General features: G+C 36.5%; 1 protein-coding gene across 27 annotated transcripts in view; it reads left to right on the forward strand.

Annotated features, from left to right (window-relative positions):
* The window catches only part of ATRNL1 (attractin like 1), a 519237-nt gene that overhangs the window by 69937 nt on the left and 430372 nt on the right, over positions 1-18928 (forward strand). For all 27 annotated transcript variants that reach the window (XR_013952819.1, XM_080597609.1, XM_080597608.1 and 24 more), the window contains 4 exons: positions 1382-1510; positions 4920-5128; positions 15944-16118; positions 16916-17003. Coding sequence is in view for 26 of the 27 variants with exons in the window: in XM_080597609.1 (XP_080453735.1) it covers positions 1382-1510; positions 4920-5128; positions 15944-16118; positions 16916-17003 (601 nt within the window). In the remaining variant the exon portion in view is untranslated. The remainder of the gene's footprint in view (positions 1-1381; positions 1511-4919; positions 5129-15943; positions 16119-16915; positions 17004-18928) is intronic.

Here is an 18928-nt window from a genome sequence, read left to right on the forward strand (position 1 = left end):
ATAAACAGTTAAGGTAAAGTATTAGATCCAGGCACAACATTTCCTATGTGTCTAAGAGACAAAAAGCAGACTGTATGAATGTCAACTTGTTTCCTCCGTTCTTGGACTTCAGTGGAATGTTTCAGTTGGTTTGTTCCTACCCTTCCACTAATATTTTGGGAAGCATTCCAGAAAGGATATTCTAGGCAAGTGGGCTATAGTTCATTAGAGTTTGATGGAAGGTAATGAAGACTAATATTCCATATTCAATGCTTGGGCAGTTGAAATGAAGGCAAAGGATCCTAATCCTTAGAAATCAGTTAAAGTTTTATCCTTTGAAATACTATTTCTTTTAGCAATGAAATGCAATTTCTGTCCCTTATTGTACACTCCCCCCCAGTGGGGCAGAAATTGTATTTCATTTTATGTTATGAAATATTGATTACGCTGCCAAGCTTTAAGAGATACTAAGTGCATAGATGATAATGGTTTCTGCAACAAAGCTCATCTCATCTCTCTTCCCTGCCCAACTATAGCAATCTACATCTTCCCTCCCACTTCTCAATGCGTGTTATGTGACTGCTTGCATTTCCCTGCCCTCCTCTCCCCCCTCCCCAAAATTGCAGAGTTGTGTTTGTTAAATGCGTCGTTCAGGAGCCCGACTTGTAGCGTGAATGGAAGGAAAGTTCCTCTTCCCATATTCTTCAAATTTCTTTTTTTTTTCTTTTTTTTTTTCCCCAGTTTATTGATTGTTAATGTTTTCCATAGGATTTCTCTAACTTGTAATTTATACTCACAACGTGGCACTGTTTTATGCAGGTGACCTCCTTTGTTAATGTATTGCTTCTTTTTCCTGTGTCAGTCTTTACCAGTCTTTACTGAAAAAGAACGTTCTTCGGAAGTTCTAAAAAGTATTTTTTTTTTTTTTTTATTTTAAATAACTTTTTCATGGAAATTAATTAGTTGTATTTTCCAGGTTTGAAGTGTTTTCAATAAGATAACCTTCTAAAGGTGCAAATACTATCTGGAAGTAGAGTTCATGCTGGAAGTCAGTAAGATTTAAGCATCTGTCTGAAGGACTTTTTTCAAAATTAATGTTTTAAAAAATTACACTGACTGTACATACACCCTCAGAATAATCTGATGTGAAATTTTACATTAGTGTGTGTGGGGGAAGCTCTTTGTTTTGTTTCCCTGGAAAACCCTGCACTAAATTTCAGAGGCCTGGACAAGTTTTGTACATGATTTAAAAACAAAACAAACAAAAAAAAAAACCACCACCAACAAAACCCTACTGGATTTATGAGTTACGTTGTCTGTATAATTAACAACTGGAATACCTAACTTTTTTATCCCAAAGACTGATTTAAAAAACATTACTCTATTTTTTTTTATTTTCCAGTGGTTTAATAGTCCCTGAAGTGCGTGGAAACGAAACTGTTCCTGAAGTTGTTACTACATCTGGCTATGCACTGCTACACTTTTTTAGTGATGCTGCTTATAATCTAACAGGATTTAACATTTTCTATTCGTAAGTATTTCTTAAAAAAGTACTTACTTTGATAATTAACCTAGCATTCCTTTTAGGAAAATGACAAACCCATGGCAAGTATTTATCTACTGATTTTATTAACTGCATAAGAGTTGTGCTTTGTGATATGTTTCTAAAACTAAGGTGCTAGAGGTTGTAATGAGTCTCTTAAGACACTAGTTAAAACAAAAACCAACACAGAGAATCATATTGTTCTCTGAGTGCAGCTACATGGACACTCTAAGAGTATATTTGTCCCATGCCATATGGAACTAGAAAGTGTTCCCCTTCCAGTATTTATCCAACACACAAAGTTGTCATATGGAATAGAAGGGAGATTATATCAGCTGTCACATTGATTCCCTTCTCTTTAACTAGAGTCATCTGTTGTTTGATCTTTTTTTTTTCTTGCAGAATGTGCTTTTGTGGATTTTGACACCTTCACCAAAGTCTTCCTTTTATTTCTGTGCCAACCTACAAGGGTTTTATTTCATTCCTTTTCTACCTTTAGGGTACTTCCTTTCCCCTTCTATCATCTATTTTGTTCTACCTTGTACCATCATAATTCGTAACTGGACTGTTTATTTTTCCTTGATGAAGTCTAATCTGGTACAACTAAGCTTGCTTTCCTGCAGTCTGCTTTTGACTGTCAGCAGCCCTAAAGATGCATCCAACAGACCTGTGCCTCTTCCTTATATGTACCAGCTGTGTTTAATTTGTCTTATTTAGAACACGCTTGTGCCACATGATGTGGTGCATCATTACACTGGCTGCTTGGTTCAAGAGAGGATTGCTTGGTCTTGTTGCTTTTGTGATAGTTTTCCTGTGATTGCAGATACTGTTCCTTTGAATCCCTTCAGATTCTGAAATACTGTCTTATGGGATATGATTGTCAGCACTGCACTTCAAATGTGGCAGTACATAAATTCTTGTGTCAGATTCTTTATTCATTTAAAATTCCTATTTACTTTTCTGACCATAGCTTTGTTCTTCTTTAAGTAAAGGGTCTTTAAGTTTTCTATGGGAAGATTGTTTCTATAATTTGCAGCCATTTGGCAGCCTTTTACCAGATAATAGAAGTTTGGGAAACCTCTGTAGACATGTGGTATTAGAAATGGCAGTCTAGAAGACTGGGTATTTTCAATATTTTTCAGTTGACATCAGTAAAATGAAGTCACCTGGCAGACTTCCTAATGTAATTAGATATTTTTTTCAGTTATCCCTGAAGCTTTTATTGCACTTTTGTGTTTGTTTTGAGAGTAAATGGCAGTATGACATGGCATTCTTAAGAAATGAGTGTATGTGCTTGGCATTCTTTATGGCTTGGTAATATGGTGCATGCTTATGTTATTGCATTATTACTTTGTAAGACGTAAAATAAGTGAAAAATCTTCCAGTTTTTAATTCCATTACCTGTACAGGGGGATATATAACTTATGAAATTTTATGTGCTGTTCTTTTGTTTCTATTGTTGCAATGAATACTTTTCAAGTTTTTTTTTTTTTTTTTTTAATGAGCCAACAGTAACTCTCTTTGTGCTGAAAGAAATACCAAGCTGTGAATGCTTGTTATGGCACCATTAAATTTTGTTTGTCATTCTGATCTGTTTTACTCTGCTTCTGTTACCCTCTTTCTTCCTTAGTTTGGTACCCTAGTCAGCTTTTTGACTTCATCTTGGCAGGCTATTCGTGTTCTTTTATTTGGGGGAAGACAGGAGTGCAGCATCTGTGACTGAAATGCCATGCCAGCTGCAAACAGTTATTCCTGAACAATGTGTTCCAGAACTTTGTGTTCTTGGAGTCAGGTGACCTACTTCCAACTCTGCCCATCCAGTTTTTATCCTTCCCTTTGTGTCCTTAAAGGAGCCTGTTGGGGAGGGGATGCTTTTACTTTTAAACTGTCCCTATCTTCATTACTGGAAATATTTAACTATTCACCTTCCCACAGAATGCTGTCCCTGTGAAGTCAACAGGAGAGGTTCCTCCCAGCTGTGTTATGCAGCTCTTAATGCCATTAGAGTGTTAATGCCATGTGTAAACTAGGCAAATGCCCTCAGGATGCTTGCAATTCAGAAGTGGTATTTTCTTTTTGGTTAAAGGCCCACCTTGAACAATTCCTACCTTTCTCAGTTCTTTCTTCCTTCAGTAAGAGCAAGGAATGTTGCAGATGGTGTCCAGCTCTCCCATTTACAGGGAGGAGCCTGTGTTAACATCGCCAGGGATTTGTAGCAACAGTTTATTCTGAGTTTCAACCTAACCCTTCCCTGTGAGTCATCAAAGGAGATTTCAGATCCTTTTTGGATTTCATGAGGCACTTGCTGCCTGAGATGCATACTCTGTTTGTGGAATCTCTTGGACCCACATACATCAATGTCCTTCATTCCTCTTGTCTCCAAGGAGTTGCCTACACTTCTGGAACCAGCTAGCATAGTTTAGCAGAGTCCAATTGCCTGTGATCTCAGTGTTTGGTTGGGTGTATCACAGAAATGCTAAATCCCCAAGCCGTCACCAATTTCTTCGAGCCTAATCTTTCCCATTCTTGCATCTTTGACTCTGGAGTTAACAAGGCAAGCTTAAGGTGGTTCTGTCACTAAGGATGAGGTGCTTCCTTTACGTAATTTCAGGATATTAACCATCTTGTACTTTTTCCTCAATCAGTTTTTCCTTTATTATTTTTTTCCTTGGATGTTAGACACATTATCTTGCTTTATAGCATGGACCAAAGCCAGTCAGGAAAACCCACTAAGTGTATGTCTATGATGGAGAGTTTGAGACTCAATTCTACTACAGAGATCCTCTTGCTCTGACTCATCATTAACTCCCTGCAGCAGCAGAGCTGAACTGTACTAAAATGCAAGCAACATTGTGACCACTTCTATAAAGGGTTTTGCTCTCAGCAGTTGCCAGTTGGGTGCCTATTCACCCTTCAAAGCTAACTTGTAAGCCCGTTAAGAGTCTGCTTATGGAAAAGTGCTGTTTATGCAATAGGGATTCCAAGATGTTCCTCTAAGTGATATTTGTGAGGGTTACTGCTTGCAGTCTCTTGCAGTGTGAATGTTCCTGGAAAGGAGTTTTTGAAGGGACAGACTGAGGAGTGCTTATACTGGAACTTGGAGGAAGTTAGATACTGATCTGTCCCGGCAGGGTCTGTCCTGCTTAGTGTTAATACATGTTAATGTACAAGATGTTTGAGATATGAACTGCCTTGTGGACTCTGTATGTAAGCTTGGATGAACTCTTTTTCAGTTCACTTGCCTGTAAAATTATTAAAGTTGTGTTGTATCAGTACTTAGAAAATTTTCAGAAAAAACATGTTTTATCTAACAAATACTATTGGAACAGTGTCGGATAAGAATCATTCTCATCAACTCTTGCCTTGTTGTTTCGCTTATTGTACATATTTTTTGCAGAATTAATTCTTGTCCTAATAACTGCTCAGAACATGGAAAGTGTACAACCAGTATGTCCGTTCCAAGCCGGGTATACTGTGAGTGTGACAAGTATTGGAAAGGAGAAGCCTGTGATATTCCGTATTGTAAAGCCAACTGTGGCAGTCCAGATCATGGGTACTGTGATTTGACAGGAGAGAAGCTGTGTGTATGCAATGATAGCTGGCAAGGTAAGGTTTTGTTATTTACAGACAAGTTCATCTTTAAAAAAGAATTGCGTGTAATGCATCCTATCTAGCATGCAAGTTAACATCTTTAAAGAATAAGCATGAATGGAAAAAATACTGAGGTAAATTGTCATGTTGACCTAGAGCTGTCCTTCTTAACAAAAGAAAGGGCTGACAGCTTTACCTGGTATTTTTTATTTGGAGGTAGTGCAGAAGTATCGGATCAAACCTTTCTTGTAGTGGACATTGATCTTTTTGGATCATAAGTTTGAAAAAATAATGGCAGTAAAATTGTGAGCATACTGAAGACTAAGATCCTTCATTGCCTAATTTTCTGTTTGCTTAATTTTTCAATTTCTGTATATATTTGATTCTCTTCCCCACCTTTCTTAATTTCAGATCACAGTATTTCATTAATGCTTCATAAAATACATATTCAGTGTCTGGTTTTTAATTGTATTTTATTTATATAGTTTCTCAAGAAGACAAGGTAAGCTATCTTGTTACGAGTGTGACTGTGGATAAGTACTGAATGATGGATGCACTGTAAGAACGTATGCCGTAGTTTTACTCCCCGTAGCCCTACCATACATAATCCTTTCTTATTAAAGGTCATGTATTTAAGCTCTTAAATGTTTAATTCACTTATAATAGTTATACAAGATGTTTGTATCATTTACTATTCCTATTAGAAGTCTCAATTGCATTAACCTGCTGTGTACTGAAATTGCCCTTCTGCTCTTAAAAGAAGTATTAAAGTACCTACAGGTTACTTAGCTGGTATGCCGTCTTCCCATTCTTTACATGCTCTGCTTTTTTTTCATCGCTGTTTCTTTTTACATGTTGAAAGTGTTGTTTTACTCCTATTAGCTGCCACACCCAAAAGACAGCATGAGATTGAATAAATTTCTATCGTTAATAATTGATGGAGTTGTTCATTAAAAGACAGCCAATGCACCCACAGAAATCCACTGAAGGAAGTGAGTTAGCAATACAGCCATTGAATAGAACCAACCCAGTGACAGAAGTGCTACTGAGTCCTCCAGAATCTCTCATGACTGTAGTGCATAAAAAAAAAACCAATCCTGAAAGATATATCTGTAAAAGGAAATTGTGTATAGAATTTGCAGTAGGAATAGCACCCTTTTACTTGTGCATTGACTCCATGCAATATTCTGACTTTCATGTGTAATACCTTCTTTTCGTCTAGAATTTCTGTACATACTAGCTTCCTAGTCTTTCCTACAGCAAGTAGAAATATAGACAAATTGATTTTTTTCCTCATGTTTTCATGAAACCCACATTTTTCAATTCATTTTTTTAAATTGTATTCCAGGTTAACTAGTTTATAATAGATTTTCCTTTATTATAAAAAAGAGTTACCAAACTTTCTTGATGGCCTCTGGGAGAGCACTTCCATATGCTATTAATATATAGGCATTTATACATACACATGCATACGTTACACCTAAATGCTAGTTTCTAAAGTGTCAGTATCTTCTACACAGGTTATTTGCAATATTGGAACCGTAAATGTTTTTACCTATCTTACTGCTCTTGCAGTCTGCCAAAGTTTTTCTTATTTTTGGTAGTTCAAATTAATTAGCTAAAGCAGTGTCTTGATTTCTATGTTCCTGAAGAGAATGTTGTTTCTTCTTGTTTCATATGTTGTTGATTAGAGTGTGTTTAGCCCTCTTATAGGAAAAATATTTCATTCAACTGCATTGAGTGATACGTACAATAAATAAAATCCTCATTCAAAAAATGAAAAGGTATTTCCTATTATACCATATATGGGGGTTCTTTTTTACAATAGTGACATCTTGTGGATACTGTGGGAGGAACATCAGTGAAGAACAGTTAAGTACACTGAGAAAAGAGAACAGGGTCATCTTTGGAGCAGAGTAATCGTTTTGAGTAGAAGTCAAGGTCTTTTCTTCATTATATGCAGTGCATTTTGTGGAAGTTGGGTGTTGTAGTTGTAAATATTCACAGTTAGGCACTAGTCACACAAATTTAAATGATGCCGTGACAACAAAAGGTTTTAGGCTTAGAAAGCAAATAATTAATAGCATTGTTATTCTGAACAAAAGGTATGCTTGTTTTTGTAGTATTTGTAGTTGGTCTCAGAAATATATAGAAGAAAAATAATTTAATACTTCCTTGAAATCTGGTCAATTTAAAATATTAACCTGGGAACATGAAGGAGGCTGGAGTTTTTCATGAATACTGCTTCCTTTTATGAGCACTCTGTCATTACACTGCTGGTTAATCTGGCTTGGTAAATTGAAGTAGAATGTGCTGATGCCTGCTGGTACAGACCTTGGGCGTATCTTGGGCAAAGAGGTATCTTAAAACTATTGATCTATTCTCTTTGCTAGGCACAGATAAGAAAGAAATGGATACTTGATGGAGGCAAAATTTTTAAGAAGTTGAAAAGATAATTTTCAGAAAGATGTTACTCAGTCTGAGTATATAGCCAGCAATTTATTTGTGATACTGGTAACACTGTCTTGGATTGTCTCAGACTGTAAATGAGCAGAGGAGATGCCAGAACAGTTGATTTCTATAATGTCATTGACAATTCAGAATGACTGGAAGGAATGCAGACAGTCCCATATTTTTTAGCACTGTTAAATGGGCTATCTGTGGAAATGCTGAAAATATTAATTAGTCTGAAGGTGTCACGTCCTCCCAGACCTTGTTTATGGAAGCATTCTTTAACTTCAAGGAGCTTGTCTGAATTTCAAAGGCAGCTCAAAAGTTGTTAGGTTGATGTCAGTGTGTCAGTTTCGAGACCATAATTTGAGGAAATGAATGATTAACCATATAATGTGACTGAATTGTGAAATAGCTGAGATGTGAATTTATCAATATAGTTCATACTAAAATAATTTGTGAGAAAAAGCAGTAAATTTTACCTGAACCTCAGCGTTTGATGGTAGGAAATCACTGAAACTGGTATACATGAGGGAACAATAACAGCAGCAGAGCTTGTTAACTGGGAAACGTCAGTGGGAGTGCTAAACAAGAAACTTAAGAGGGAAAGATGTGAGTACTTAAAGACTGATCTTGTTACATAATTTTTATAATCTGGTTATAAGACTGCTAATGGAATCCCTTAATATGAGGGCAGGAGTAGTTTTTAATATGAAGGTGGACCAGAATATCCCTTAAAAAAAAAAGATAAGGTGGGGTGGGGGGATGTTGGAGTAATGTGTGGGGTGCAATCACTTCAGTATAAATCCTAAATTCATACATTTAGGGACTAGGAATACTAAGAATGTGTTTTAGCAGCTGGGATTAAAGTGGGGAAGGTGACATGGAAGAAAACTTGCCTGTCTATCAATTAGAATATGAACGAATTCATATACTTAATTTTATATACTCTATAAAGTGTCAAGTGTACTAGTAGGATGTTCAGCCATAATCTATATTTAATCCTAGGAAAATATTAGTACTATACTTCATTTTTATTATTACACTTTTATGAATGCAAATTGCACAGAGGAGAACCATTAGGATGATCAGGGCAATGGAAGATAGAGTTTGTTTAAATTAGTAAAAAGTCTGGGAGGGAATAAGATTGCTGTTTGTAAACATTAATGGGCTGTACATTATTAAAAGAGAAGCCAGCTTTTTCAGTCAAATGCTATCACTGACAGAGGGGGAAAAAATGGGTAAACAGGTTGTCAATACATTTAGTTTGAAAATCAGCAGCAGGCTTTTAATTGCTAGAGCCGTGAAGATTTCTAAAAGTTGTTAGCAGAAATATTAGAGCTTGGTAGCCCTCTGGCAGCATCTGGAGCCTCAAAAACTACAGATCGAATGGGGCAGCTGTGTTATAGGCCCTTCTTCTTTTGGATGCTAAGCAGCAAAACTTTTTTGTTTATTATTCAGCTGAAAAAATCTCATATGCACAGTCTACCGAGGAGTGCTGTTGTGCTCAGTTATGGCAGACTAGGAAGGCTTTCCTTGCAGTATCCACAGACAGCATTCCTCGGTTATTCTCCTTCCCCTGCTCAGTGCAGCTGTGTCGGGTTTTGATTCTGGCACTTCAGATTTTGTCAACTGCCTGCCGAAATGAAATGCTCAGCTGCTGGTTGGGTTTTTGCTGTATATCTATTATTCCTTGCTAGTTTGGGCACAGATACCTTAGCCTAACGGGGGGGGGGGGGTACCTGGCGGGCTGGGCTCTGTCGCGGCTCCCAAATCGCAGCTGTCTGCTGCAGGGAGCTGGGTGGGCACAGGTCAGAGGCACAGTGCTGTGAGGCTCTGCATGCCCCTGGCCTTGTGGCCAGCTAGGTGGCCAGATCTGATTGCGTGGTTTCAGACACAGCATTAAAGGGCATCCACTGTAGGCCTGTCTAGGACAGACAACCCAGCATTTCTGGTGGGATGTGCGATTATTTTTTTGCCCAGTTACCTTCTCTCATCTGTTCACAGACCTGTGGTCACTGTGAATACTGTTCTTCAGCTTTTCTGATCCATAGGGCAAAGCCCAAAAATTTGCTGAAAGATTGCTTCTCCTCTGCTTCTCTGGCACTAGTTTCTGTGGGAGAACATCCCAGCAGGTAACGAGGGCAGCTCATTTGGCAGTCTGACTGCTTCTTGTCTTGGTTCATTGCCTGGATCAGCAACCCCACTCCTTGCACCATTCATTGATAGTGGATTGGCATTGTTGGAGTTTGTCACCAAAGACCAGTCCCGAATTCTTCTGTCCTTCTGTGTTTTTTTGAACAATGCTGTATAGCAGGTTTTTATTTATATTATTTAAAATATTTATTTTTATTTTTGTTTATGTAGTGACCACCTCATTGCTTTCCTGTAAGAAAGATGATTTACTGCTTGAAAAAACTTCCAATATTAAGAGTTGTTAGTGAAAGTAATATTCAGATATGTTCACTTTTCTAAAAAAAAAAAAAAAAAAAACCTAAAAAATCTTTTGAATCAGAGTATTTTGAGTTGGAAGGAAATCACAAGGATTATCAAGTCTCATATTTTTCATAATCTCAAATTCATTATAATATGAAGCTTTTATGGGATACTTGCAAATAGCAATATTTGGTTTATGTTTGTAATGGTTGAAAAATTACCTTACAGTAATAATTCTCAACTCAAATGCTCATACATCAAATACAGAATAAATAACAGAATAATAAATACTCGATTTGAATGCTTTGATTAGATTGTATGAAAGAAGGACCATAACATTTATATTCAAGAGATCAATACTTTTTTTTTTTCCTGTGATCGCGAAGGAGGAGATTAACGTTGAAGACCATAGATGATGTTTTCTCATTAGGTGGAAATTGATCTTATGACTTGAACTACTGGAACAGATTGTTACTTTGGCAGTTCATGAAACTCCTCAATAAATAGAAATTAAATTCCTTCTCTTGTGTTGTGTGGGTAAATCTCTTTTTTTTAAACCTATTGAATTTTTTTCTACCTTTTGAGGATAACGTAATTGACTTCCAATTCAGTTTTATAAAGTTGTTTCTTGTTTAAACCTTTTTTTTTTTTCCTTTGGATTGAGTGGTCAAGAAAGAAATCCAATTTTAAATAAATGGAGAAAAATAGTATTTGCATAGAAAATAGTAAAGTGTTTTTTATCTGTATTCTGCAGCTGTAGTGCTGCCTGTTCCACAAAAGACGTATATTTAGTGGATGTGATGTTCCTGAAGTGAAAATGTATTTGTGCTGAAATAATGGTGATGTTTCATGGTATATATATTTAAGTATGAAGATCTGTAAATTATATTCCAAAATCCTACAGTTTACCTTGCCTTTATAAGGCACTAGCCACACAAAAGCATTTTTTCTTTAAATGATATTTCAATAGAAGTCAGTATTATTCTATTGCTTTTTTTTTTTTCTCCCCTCCTCAACTATATATTCCATTTTTATACAGATTGATGGAGTTATTTCAGTATGTATGAATGTTTTACAGCTCTACTGAAGAGGCAGTCCTGGCTGGTCAGTCTTACTTGTGTTGGTACAACCACGTGTATGCGTGCAAAGTGAAACAGGTAAGGGAATGCACCCAGATTAAAGGTTCATCTGGTCGAAAAGCAAAGCTAGTTTCAACCTGGATGTGTTCCCTCACCTGATTCAGTGCAGCCACGTGAAAATTGGTGCCAGCGGTGATGTGAGATAGGGAGTAAGGAGGCCAAGGGTGGCTCTTCTGGTGGCAATGCCAACTTATGTCACTTTGATAATCACGTGCGTCATGCACAGGGTATTATATTCTTTGAAGAAAACAGTGGAGGATTTAATGTTTTCAAGCTCCTGAGTTCAGGTACGTGTCCTCAGAATGTGTCCCTCTTCTATGCCAGACCTGGGAATGTGGTGTTTCTCCTCTCCATCTCACTCTTCCTGTCATTCGTTGTAGACCTACCAACAACGAAGTACTGAGGTTGCAAGCAAGTTATCTATGATACTCTCTGAATCACTGATCTGGTTATCAGTATTAAGATTTTTGCATTGTTAGTGTTGTATAAAAAGTTTTTGTTTGTCCTCATTTTAATACAGTCGTTTTTATCTCAGCGTAGTGTAGGCAGGAATAATATTTTGGATTTCCTGTGTGAATTTCTGTGCTGCTTTGTCTCCAGAAAAGAAAATCTTAAATCAATTGGCAGGCAAGTAGTTTGTGTTTCATTTGTGGTTTGCCACTAGGGGACACTGTTGACCACTACATTTTTGTGCAAGAATGTTATCTTTTGTTGAAAACATAAATATCTTTTCATTTTACTGGCGGCACAGATTTCATAATTATAAACTGTTCCCTGATCAAAGAATAATTAATCAGCTGTTTATTTTTGAGCACTTTTAGATTCAAATTAAGTGTTTCCTGGTGTGATTTACCAAATCAGAATATTGCTGAGGTTACAATTTTACTACAGTATCTATATTAATGTTTAAGGAATAATATACTGAATTATTCCTACCTTCATTAGACCTCATTCAAATACCATTAATCTTTCCTGGGCAGAAGGTATAATGAGCAATGGGAATCGAGGGTCTCCATCATTTAAGCAACAAAAGATAATCTGGATACAAGTCAACATCGTTTTTCTATAAAGTACCAGGAAAAGTTGACAAATGATTAGGTACAGCTGATCTACCTGGTTGTTGTGTATAAGGAGTAATTGTAACAAGTTGCCCCAAAATGATAATATACACTGGAAAAACTTGATCTTTTTTTTCAATAAGGATAATGTTTTAAAATTATGGACTTGATGTCATGTGCTTATTTAGTTTTAGTAAACTTCACTGGTTCTCTTCTAAACGTTTGTCCAGCTTTTCCTTGACTCTGTGTAAACCTTTGCATTCAGAGCATTCTTTGTCAGAGTTCCTTGGCAAGAAGGTCTGATGATTTTTGCATGAAGAACTACCTCCTCCTGTTTGTTTTGAATGTTGCTTCTTCATGCTGCATTTGATGGATCCTCTCTCCTTACATTTGAAGGGACTGTAAATTATTCACATCCACCCTCTGTCACTTATTTTATAGACCTTTAGCATTTGCTTCCATTATATTTTTTTTCCAGACAGAAAGAACCAGCCAACTTGGTTGTTCCAATTACAGAAGCAATTTGATTCCTTTAAATATCATAGTTCTTTACTGTAAAAACAGTCTCCAGCTCTAATATATCTTTTATTGTTGAGAAGGGCTCACAGATTTCTAAGTGTGGGTGAACCACTGATTTATACATTGGGGTAACGGTGTCCTCTGTTCCTACCCTATGATTTGTTTTATTGACCATTGCTGAGTATTGTGGTATTTTCATTATTGTGGCAGTTTCTTAACCTGCAACTTTGCTACTGAATAGTGATGGTTAGCTGAGGGTCTCATCTGTTTAGTTGAGCTAGAACATAGCTTACATAGTTTTATCTATATCGAATATATCCAATCTATATTGAATTTCATGTCTAATTGTTTTGCTTAGTCACGTAAGAACTACTTCTGTGGTTCATCAAAGGCTGTTTGTATGTTTTCTACCCTTCATAAATCATCATCATCAGCAAGCTTTCTTCACTACTTTACTTTTGAGATCATTAATGTGTACATTGTGTAGCAGAGGTACAAGCAGAAATCCTCGTGGAACTCCACTGGTGACCTCTGTCCCTTTAGATGTGTTCCTTTACTCCGGTATTCTAGTTTTAGCTTACAGCCAGTTATTTAGCTATGCAAAGACCTTCATTCTCTTTCTACAAACAGTCAAATTTCCTTAGAATTATTTGAGGAATTTTGTTAAAAGCCTTGTGAAAATCCATGTCAGTGTATCAAATGGATCACTCCATCTTGGTATCTTCAAAAAACTTTTAACAGGTTAGAAAGACAGGCCTTCTCTTTGCAAAAGCTGTACTGATTTTTACGTGTAGTTTACAATTATCTGTCTATTGACTACTTCTGACCATTCTTTTAGCTTATGTTGATTTGTATGGTAGGGACATGAGCGTAGTAGGCCTGTAATTTTCCAGATCCTCCCTGGTACCTTTAAAAAAAAAAAAGTCACGTGCTGCTCTCTCATGTTTCAGGGATGTTATTTTAGCTAGGTCCTTAAAAGGAACAAAAAAACCAAAGCAAACACAACTCTGAATAAAACTAAACCTACCTAACTGTAGTTTTTACAGTCAATATGCTATATTTTGTTATCCTTTCTTTTTGTTCATTTGTGTTGTGGTTTAATCTGGCTGGCAGCTAAACACCACACAGCCGTTCACTCACCCTCCCCCCTCCCTCTCTGGGATGGGAGAGAGAAATGGGAAAGTAAAGCCTGTGAGTTGAGATAAAGACAGTTTATTAAGACAGGAAAATAATAATAATAATGATAATGATAATAGTATAGCTAATAATAATGTGTATGAAACAAGTGATGCACAATGCAATTGCTCACCACCCGCTGACCGATGCCCAGCCTATCCCCGAGCAGCCGGCCCCCCACCCCGGCCAGCCACCCCTATATATTGTTTAGCGTGAGGTCAGATGGTATGGAATACCCCTTTGGCCAGTTTGGGTCAGCTGTCCTGGGTCTGTCCCCTCCCAGCTCCTGCTGCACCCCCAGCCTGCTCGCTGGCAGGACAGAGCGAGAAGCCGAAAAGTCCTTGGCTTGGTGTAAACACTGCTCTGCAACAATTAAAACATCAGCATGTTATCAGCGCTCTCCTCATCCTAATCCAAAACATAGCACCCTACCAGCTACTAGGAGGAAAATTAACTCTGTCCTAACTGAAACCAGGACATATGATCATGGTTTAATCTTTTTGAATATTGTCCTGGTAACCTGCCGTACACTGCTGTTTAGCTGTGCCAGCTTCCTTTTACGTGTATCCAGGTTTTTCTGAGCAGGTGGTGTCCTCTGCTACCTGTATGTCCCCAGTAAGAATCTAATTCTTTGTTGTTCCTTTTAGCTTCTTAATTTCTCTCCCTTGCAGTTCTTTTGTTCCTGGTTTTTACATCTCCTTCATTTAACATTGGTGACTTTTTTGGCTTCTGTTATTCCTGTAGTTTTTTTCTCTCAAGAAACAGTTCATACATTGTCGCTTTAACTCTGTACACCTCTATACATCCTTCAGTTTTGACTATTTATGTTTCTTAGGATCAAAACTAGGTTTTCATTTGTTTCTTCGTTGTTGTTTATTTGCTTGCTTATTTTTTAGCATGCTACCACAGAGTTCTTTAAGAAGGTTATGCCCAATGTGACTTCAACTGCTTTGATTTTTAGTAATGTGAAGTGAAGGATTTATTCCAGCTAGGCAGGCCGAGAGGGACATAACATTGCTTACAGTATCAGCGTCAAATTACTGAAGTCAGTTAGCTGTCATACAATATGTCTGCCATCACTGATGATAAAAATTTCAGTTCCGTGATTGATAATGCTCAAGGTAGAACACATTGGTGTCCTAAAAATTCAGTGTTTTCCCAGCTAGAAATAAAGCCAGGCAGTAAAGCTGTAGAGTCACTGACGAGGCAAATAGTTCACATGCTGTTCTTTTTTTTTTTTTTAGCAGAGTTGTAAATATATTGAGGTTTTAAATAACAAGTATCTACAGTATAAACCAATGGCCAAGAGATCACAGCTTATTAGACAACAAATGGAAAATATTTGCTGTATATATGATTTTTAAAATAATTAAACTTTAAAAATGACACATTTTGATGATTTTTCTTCATTTAGCAAAAATAATTGGCTAAATTATATTCCAAAATAATATATGGTTATAGGCTTTTGTAGCTTTATAGATTGATTATTAGGGTTTTATAAAATTTAAATACTCAAATCAGTCTGTCTATAAATCAATTTAGTGTGTATTGTCCTCTTGAAAGGCAATGCGAAATGGCATTGGCAAAGGCCAAATTTGTATTCCTGAAACTTTGTATAGTATAACAGATATTGTAATGTAATCTACTGTAATGCTATTTGCTTTAATATAAACTTATTTTGGTTAGTTAAAATGCAGTACAGTTTTTCTCTGGAGGTAGCATATTGTTTATACTGTGCTACACCTTTTAGACCTACGTTGCATCTAAAAACATGTTATGCCTTTCTTTCAATTTGTGACTCATACAGTATGTTTTCTGAGAAGAATGCCGAAATGTATCATTATTTAAGCTAATCTAGCACTTCCAATTTGACTGATGTCTCTTGTTGCCAATTTTTCATTGAGCATCTGTTAAACATAAAAGTGTATACTGTATTTTATCAGAATGAGCAATCCTGACATCTGTAATTAAGCCTTCCCCATTTCTGCTTTATTGGCTTTAACATCTCTGTCTAACAGATTGTACAAATTGCACATTTGTTTACAAAACAGGTCCAGATTGTTCTTTGAATGTCCCTTCCACGGAGTCTTACTGGATTTTACCAAATGTAAAGCCATTCAGCCCTTCTGTGGGCCGGGCTTCCCATAAGGCAGTTCTACATGGAAAATTTATGTGGGTGATTGGTGGATACACTTTTAACTACAGTTCATTCCAAATGGTGTTGAAGTAAGTGATTTCTCCTTTATGATATCCCCTCTGATATGGCTTAGGGAAAACAAATATCAACACAGCTACATCTATCCTGCTACTTAATTTGAAAGGTTTATGCTTTTTTTTTTAAAGATTATTTATTAACTCTTATTTTCTGCTTACAGCTTTCTTATAATTAACATGTTATAAATAACTTGTTTATTAACATGTCTATTTCTCCTGTTTTTGTCTATCTTCTGTTTTCTTTTTCAACTTTTGTAATTATCCAAAAGAAATCCCATTATCTTTTGGTCTTTTTTCCTTTTCTGCCTGCTTTTTTTTTAACCTCTCCTCCATTGCATTGTGCTTTAATAGTTAATTAGAAGTTAATGGAAATTAAAATCAACCATAGATGTGAGAGGTTGCTCACTACCAAGTCTTCGAAGTAATGCAAAAGGTTGTGGCGTAGGCAGTTTAGTGTGTGTGTGTGTTGCTGATAATTGAGCTTAGTAACCTAGTTTCATAACTTGTAAGTCAAGTGATTTTTTATTATGGTCCCATTTTCTGAAACTGTTGATAGGTCTCTGAAAGAGATGTTCATGATTTTCCTCAGCGAACGTTTAGTATGTTATTGTGAGTTAGTACATTGGTATAATAATTAAAAACGACTTTGTTACTGCTGCTATAACAGATTACCACATCAGATAAACAGTGACAGATCAAGTGTGCACACTTTGCCAAACAGAAGTTTAGTTCAAATAGAAATTTAGTTCAAACATACAAAAGGCCCTATATGCAGGTAGAAAACATTTACTTTTTTATTTCTCTTCTAGCTACAATTTGGAAAGCAGTATATGGAACGTAGTACCTGTATCCAAAGGGCCCCTCCAGAGATATGGACACACTCTTGCTTTGTATCAGGTTTGGACTCTTTAGCCTTCAATTTAATTAATTTCTTTGTGTGTGGTGTTAGCAATCTTAAAATGATTTGTGGATTTTTGAGGATAATTCAATGTTTAGTCCTTAAACACTTCGTATTAGCATCGTCTTTAGTACTTAAATCTATAGCTTTTTTTTTTTTTTTAATTGCATTTGTTGTGGTGTAAGGGAGAGCAAGCTGGGAGCCAAGGCTGAGTGGGCACCATCCCACAGGAACCCAGCACACAGGGCTGGGTGCTAGTGGCAGGGTCCTTTGACAGCCTCTGGGATGGCAAGTGATGACCCAGGTCCAGAGACCATTCAGGGAGTCTACTTGAGAGCAACAGGAGTCATGGCCAGAGACAGGTCTGGAAACCTGTGTCTGAGGGGACCATGCAGGAGACAAGACCAGGTTCAGGTCCATCCAGTCAAGCAGTCAGGGACAGTGGGTCCTTGGCTGAGCCCCAGGTGATGCTATTCAGGGCCATGTGGCCCTGTTAGTGCCATAAGGGCTGTGACACCAAGAAATACATTTTTGTTTTATTACACTTAGTACAGAACCAGAGCAGTATTTAAAACAAACAAAAGCCACCAAAACCAAACAAACAAGCAAAACCCAACCACAAATAAACTTTAGTTGTAGAGTATCATTTTACTGTAAATTCAAATAAACGTGGACTGCCAGTAGTTTTGCTTCTACTAATATCTTACAGTCTGTATGCTGCTTTATTAAAACAACTTTTAAAGGCTTATTTCACTTAGTAAATAAATTATTTTTATTGATAGAATATAGACAAGACTGAACATTAAAAAAAAAACAGGTGTTTTGTTAATCAATTCATTTTTGGCTAGTGTTATTAATATATCAAAAATATAAGGGACCAAAAATAAAAGGACCAAGGATGCAAAATATTAAGGACCAGTGAAAGTAGTGCATAATTTAGCCTTGTACAGACAATGGCAAACATGTTAAACGTGGTGGAGAAATACAGATTTCTTTAATCCCAAACTTTCAGTTATTTGCCTCAGACTACTTCAGTAGGGAAGAACAAAAAAAATAGTGTACTAAGCCAGACCAGAACGTTCATCTGACCTGGTAACATGTTCAAATAACGGATAGCAGTGAATGCCTGGAGAAGAATGTCAGGAAAAATGGCAAGAACATATAGAAGCTTCTTCAGAACGTTTTCCTAGTCTGCAAATAGGATTTTCTGTGATTAGTGTTACATATACTAAGAGTATCATTTCTATGAAAAGACTAGAACTTTGTCATTTTTTTTCACACTTTCAGGCCTTTTTCCTTTTTTTTTTTTTTTTTTATCATTGATATCATTCTGTGCGTAAGAATTCTGGGGTGTTGTGTGGAGAAATGGAGAAATACCACCTTTTGGGATACTGCTACTTGCTCATTTAATTTTGATATTTTTAAGTTCTTTATGCTGTTTCATATTTGTGTTCTGGGTACCATTCATGATTTTCTGTAAGTCTGACATATACTGACATATACATCTCCTTTCTTTTTCATGCTGAAAGTTTCTTGCCTCTTTAACAATCTAGAGGGAAGCTATTCCATATGTTAGAGACAATGACGTCATTGCTATCTATCTTTTTTTCTAGTTCTGTTACATCCTTTCTGAGATATGGGGAATCACAGTCTTTGTGGTACCTCAGATTTTGATGATGTCATAGACTTAGCAGTCTTACTTTTTTCCTTCATAATTCTTAACAATATTTTAGCATTTTGAAAATCAGCTATTGGATTTGTACTGGTATTTTCACAGAACTATCAATTACAATATCATGATCTCATTCCAGTCAACTAAAACCTTACCACTATGTGTACAGACTTAAAATTGTTTTTTTATGCAGCTCTTGATGATTATCTACGTGAACTTTTGTATGTCCGTCTATTTGTCCTTGTATTGCAT

Source organism: Anser brachyrhynchus (assembly GCF_964034855.1).
Source record: "Anser brachyrhynchus genome assembly, chromosome: 6".
Taxonomy (NCBI): domain Eukaryota; kingdom Metazoa; phylum Chordata; class Aves; order Anseriformes; family Anatidae; genus Anser; species Anser brachyrhynchus.